Genomic DNA, 5963 nt, shown 5'->3' on the forward strand with positions numbered 1-5963 from the left:
AATGTACCCAAAAACTTGCACAAGTCACGATCTTTTATGCAAATTTTGAGCATTTTATAGATGTTTTAGACACTTGGAAATATTTCCAATCGATAGAGCAGATGTTGTTCTACTAAAATAGCCCAAAATCGAAAAATCGGTTTTAGACACCTAAATCGACTTTTTCTGGCTGTTGGCTACTGCCGTGGTGTTCCTTAAAATAATAGAATTTTGAAAATATGTTACTTTCCCTGCACATTGAAAGTTGATTTAATTAATCATCTATGACGAAAGACGCAGAATGCTGCAAAACCTGATGCAATATAGCAGCACACAGCACAAGGATTGAATGATGTCTTGCTCTTATGTGAAGAGAAATACTAGTATTCTCTTTTGTCTGATCAAAATTTGTGAGAAACAACAGCTAAGCATGTTACTTTGATTTTCAAGAGCTTAAACATTGTGTGAGGAGTCTTTTGAGTTACTTAAGTTACTTTTTTTTTATAAACGTGGGATTTTTTACAACTCCATCAACACAATTTAGAAGGCAGGTCAACCTGTGCCGAGAGGGACACAGCATCCCACCAGAAAGACTGAGGTATCTGATAAAAGTTCTCCCCGCTCATGAATCGTACATGAGTCTCCTACATGCAACGGCGAAGCTCCTAACTGCTATATCACAGATGGCAGTAAAGTTACTTTGAGCCTCGAAATTGAGAAGGAAGTTGAAAAGTGACGCTACATTTTTGTTTACACTACAATGCTATTATTAGCCCTACCATTTGCTGCTCCTGCAGTAGTCTCTCTGACGGCCGGTTCTTGACATACTTGAACGATATAGCTTCCCACAAAGGAAAAAGCAATGCTCACTCAAGAGCAAGTCCTTGATATAATAAAAAATTACCTTCCTTCAGACAGTCAGATGACATTAGCAGATCTATGGGAGCTGTGAGCACTTGTAGATTTAGAGATTTTCATTAAGTCATTAAGAACCTAAAACATTAACACTCCCAACTAACCTCAAACAATGGATTGAATATATATCTATTTTAAAGTAAAATTTGCCTCCCATTTTCCAACATTATGAATATGAAATAAGGCATACTTTGTTTTGTCAGTTGACTACATTACAACATATTTGTAGGCCTATACAATGTTAAGACTCCCCATGACCCGCTTTTCATAATATTCCCGTCTAAAAGTGGAAAAAGCCTCCATAGTGAAGGAGTAAACTTCACACATCATTTAATCAACTAAAATTGGTAAACTTACAAGAGCAATGACATTATGCACAGCCTTTGCACTAATACCATCCCCATATGTTTCATCAGACTCTATTTCTTCCACTAGGGTAGACCCGATGTACTTGAGATAGAAGGTGACTCCGTCCTCCACGGGCTCCTTGTTCTCACCCCATCCTTCTGGAATTTCTAAAAGCAGCGATAAAAAAAAAAGTTTAAGTGCCAAATTAAGAATAATATATGTATCACATCCAACAATGAGAAAGTTAGCATCATCAAGCAAGTAGAAGTAGTTTTATCCCGAACAAGAAAATTTTGTAAATCAACAAATTCCAAGAAATGACAGATGTCAAATCAAAAGTAAAACAAGTTTTCCTTGCAAGGGCCTCTTTGCAATAAGTATTATTATCATCATGCTTTCATGGCCTCTCTCAACAAGATAGTAAGAAGACATGAAAATGATTAAACAATGGTAAAAAAAAGGTTCCGTTTTTAAAAAAAATTAGGCTAGAAAGACCCACTGAAAATCTTCCCTGTGTAAAAGGAGAGAAAAGCTGTGCCAGAACTGTACACGTCTATGTTACGTGCAGCTGTCTAACTTTAACAGTAGTAACACCCTCTTTGCATTGAGCCCTTGTAGTCACTCAGTGCCACTTTGCCCTTGGAAAAATATTAGACTTTAGAAGTACAAATCCGAGTGAAGTAAACATTAGCTTGACAAGGTGTTTGTTGTGGATGAAAGCCCAGGCCAATGACAAAATGGATCAATGTTTGAAACTTAAAACAATTACTAAGGTGGATTCGTGACAAGGACCTTTTTTTCATCACACATTTCATTACGTAACATTTAAAGTTGATAAGACTACAAGCCCTGCCCATAACATCCCAAGAGAAGACTATCCATGGCCATTATATTATGAATTCTAAAGCCAGATTACTAGTTTTTTATTTATTGATTACTAAAGCATAGGCTGGTGGGTCTGGGTGGGCAGCCCTGCATACACAAGCACAACTTGCTGGACGACAACATGACTTTAAAACTCTTTCTTCCTCTTTGCCTTCTCCTGTTAGACTATTGACTATTTGATTTCAGGGGTAGTCAAATGCTCATTTTTCAAAGGCAGCTGAAGCCTACTCTCTATTACGATTTTAGGATCACCAAGCGATCTTTATTTTAACATGTGCAACATGTACAAGGACCTCCACGATTTTTTGCCTTTTTCCACGAAGGCTACCTTCGACGATAAAATCAGGGGTGTGGCTGAAAGACAGCAGTAAGATGAAGTCAGAAGCAGTAGTAGAAATAGTTGGGAGTAAAGGAAAGAAGAGCAGAGAGCAGGGGTAGGATAGGGGTGAGAAAGTGAGACGAAAGCAGAGATGAAAAAACAGGACTAGAGACCTGGCTACTTTGTCTTATAGCAGCCCTCTCTAAAGAACCAGAGCAGAGAGTATTTACTGTGAAAAACACTATTAAACAAACTTGTTGTGTAACTCATTTAAGTGTTTTATGGCGCTTGCAACTGCATAAGGTCATATGAGCACATGGGACACATTAAACATTTAAGTTAAAGTAAGGTAAGAATTTTGAATTTTGCCGGGTGGCGGCCAAAGCCTACTCTTATCTATTTTATGACCACCAAGGGATCTCCAACGTGCATAACTTGCACACAGGGCCTCTGAGATTTTTTGCCCTTATCCGAGAAGGCTAGGTGTTAGATCATACCAACCATAAGATCAGGGGTGCGGATGAAAAACAGCACTAAGAAGGAACAGCATTAAAAAGGCTCCCTGAGCTCTCTGAGCAAAAGCTGAATTCGCCCGGAGGCTGACGTCACTGCCGCGCGGGCGGTGTTCGGGAAGGCCTCGCGCCCCGCGCAGAGAAGTTTCACATTGTGACAGAGGCGATTTACATACGAGCCGGCGTGATAAAAAAAGATGACAGAACGAGTCTGTAGTGCGACAAGACACCAAAGAACCACTATTGTCTCTTAGAGCGCCTTCAAATCACCCGAGTGCTTTTTGACCGTTGATTAGATATTAATGTGTATTTACTTGAAACTAAATAAAATTGTCGTCAGCAATCATTCTCTTGTCCACTGTACTGCCTACAAAAACTGACAGGCACCACCGGTCTTGCCCAGTGAAAGAACCGCGCCTGGATATAATATTGGACACCCCTGGAATTTTTTAAAGTCAACTTGGCAGTGACCAAGGTGATTTGTCGTTGACCCCGATTTTTTTCACCAAGTCCCAATTTTTTCCCCCACTGAGATCCTGACTTTTAGATATCACAGAGTGGCAGGTCTATTTTTCTTGGAGTAGTATAGTCGGAGTTGACCCCTTTTGGTTTGCCAACTTTACTTTATTTTTGATAGACTCAACTGCTCAACCACTACCACTCTTCCCCCCTCCAAATGGACACAATTCTAATTCTAGTCAATATTACTCATTTATTTCTTAAGTTAATTAAAATCGTTAGCATTCAATCATAGTCAAGGTCACTCAATGTGTGTCTGTGTGAATGTGCGTGTGAGTTATAAGTTTGCAAGCAAAAAATCTTACTATAAAATTATGAGATATTGACTTTTACCCTTTAAGTTTCTAAAACAAGGGTTTAAATACCCCTTAAAATAGTAAACCAAAGGGTGAAGGAACCTCTTAACTGATTCCGTCCATTCGGCCGCTGACAGCGGCTCTGAGTTTTTCCGCTGCCTCCATTCGGCCGCTGCGAGCGGCTCAACGAAATCCGAAACAAAGGTGAACTTTTTAACATAGTTCCTACTTTTTAAGTTGTCGAAAGGAAGTAGAAATTGTAAACAAACCTGACCTCAATCTCTGAGTGCCAATATCGATCAAAACTCCGCGATATTCTTGCAAAAATCGTTGTTTTGTTGTTGCGATGTAGGCTAGGTCTAAGGATAAACTACACGGAGCCTGGTATAATAAAAATGCTCTTCAAAGAAAGATATTCAACTAAATTTGTGAAATTTTTGCATAAATGTGTGCTAGGCTGATATCACTACAATGTTGTGTTGATTCCTATGGATTATAAGGACTTGTAGAGTTGAGAAAATGCGGTAAGTCGAAATTTTCAAAGAGCTGTTGCGCAATTTTTTTTTTCTCATTCGTTTTTGTCAAAAGGAAAATGCAATACAAACAGATTATAGGTCATTGTTATTGACATAAACAGATTTTTCTATTTATTCCTATCAGTTTGGTATATATGACAATACATATTAGAGTAACTTAGAGCTTCAAGGTAATGCATTAAATAGATGCTCCCCAGGTCTAAAACTGAACATGGAAAAATAATTCTGTCCAGAGCCTGAAAAAATCATGGACGGAATCAGTTAAGTTGGCCTGAAAAGGGGAGCCCTGAGACAACAAAGTGGGAATCCCTCAATGACGTCAAACAAGATGGCTGTTACTATAAATATCAGTAAATGACGTACATGTGCACCATCTACGGATTATTTCCGAAAATGAATAGAGCTGCGCGATCTTAAGATTGTGCAAAGCAAGCAAGAATTGTGCCATCTGCCGATCGCTTGGAAACACACACAAATACATACAACATATTATTATATAAATACACACATAGAGGCGAGAGTGGCAGAGAGAGAGAGAGAGGGAGAGAGAGGTTTTTGTATATATACCCAAAATAGATAAAAAGTCACTTCACACCACACATGCACACGCTAAAACAACATACACACACTTTCTTTTTAATTTTTGAAATTAATGATAATAAATTCTGTCGAGTTTTGTTTGTGAACTTTGCAAAATCGTTTGTTTGTGTGTGATGCCGCGTCGCGCCCATCTTGACATGGCCGCGCTTTCTGCCGCTGCGGATCGTCATATGGTTCTGCGCCATCTTAAGATTGCGCTGATCGGCAAATGACGCTTGACATAATCACTAGATCTAGATTCTAGATCTAGATCTAGGCATACATGAAGCCATGATCTGTTCTGGTTCCGAGTTCCAGTTTCTCAACTTACACTGCCTCTGGATCTACTGACTGATACTGAATCTGATCATACTGTGACGATGGTCTAGATCTAGACCTAGATATATCTAGATCTAGATCTAGATCTAGTCTACTGACTGATCACTGATACTGTAACTGTAACTGAAACTGATCATACCGTGTGATGATGTGTAGTAATCTACTGCTGGGTACTAAAATCTAGATAGATAGCAGCAGATCTTGGGCTTACCCAGATCTAGATTAGACTCTTGATAACGATTGACATCGGGTTACAATATAGATCTAGATAAATCTAGATCTAGAGATCTAGATCCAGATCTACCTTTTTTACTACATCAATAAATAATCAAATTATCAAACATAGTACACATTACTTGAACGTTTACTTTTCCCTTGATCTTTGTGAAAAACATTCGGCGACTTCCGCACTGCCCTGAATAAGGCATCCATCTTGAAATGAGACATATACACTATGCCCTTTCAACTTTCAACTTGACCTAATGACCTAGTTAGGTCACACGATTGCGTGCTGGCAATTATTTATTTTAGGCCTATGTCATTGTTGTCTTGAGTCAATAAATTGATCAAAGTAGTCTAATTTAATTCACATTTAATTTAGATTTGAACTTGATCTAAAGTTTATTATGAGGATATTACTGTTGCATTACCGCCAGACCTGTCCACGGAGCAAAATGGGGTGATTAAAATTAATTGTTGATATATATATATATATATATATAGCTCTACTTTGCCC

General features: G+C 38.5%; 1 protein-coding gene across 3 annotated transcripts in view; it reads right to left on the minus strand.

The window, feature by feature from the left end:
- Positions 1–5666, minus strand: part of LOC101851346 (low density lipoprotein receptor adapter protein 1-A) — a 25801-nt gene extending 20135 nt beyond the window's left edge. For 2 of the 3 annotated variants that reach the window (XM_005097117.3, XM_005097116.3), the window contains exons 1-2: positions 5584–5666; positions 1252–1409 (exon numbers count right to left, since the gene is read on the minus strand). In XM_005097117.3, the coding sequence (XP_005097174.1) occupies positions 1252–1409; positions 5584–5659 (234 nt within the window). In that variant the 5' untranslated portion in view covers positions 5660–5666. The remainder of the gene's footprint in view (positions 1–1251; positions 1410–5583) is intronic. The other variant, XM_035969459.1, reaches the window with a different exon arrangement.
- Positions 5667–5963: the final 297 nt, after the last annotated feature.

This window comes from Aplysia californica, unplaced genomic scaffold (assembly GCF_000002075.1).
Source record: "Aplysia californica isolate F4 #8 unplaced genomic scaffold, AplCal3.0 scaffold00146, whole genome shotgun sequence".
Lineage (NCBI taxonomy): Eukaryota > Metazoa > Mollusca > Gastropoda > Aplysiida > Aplysiidae > Aplysia > Aplysia californica.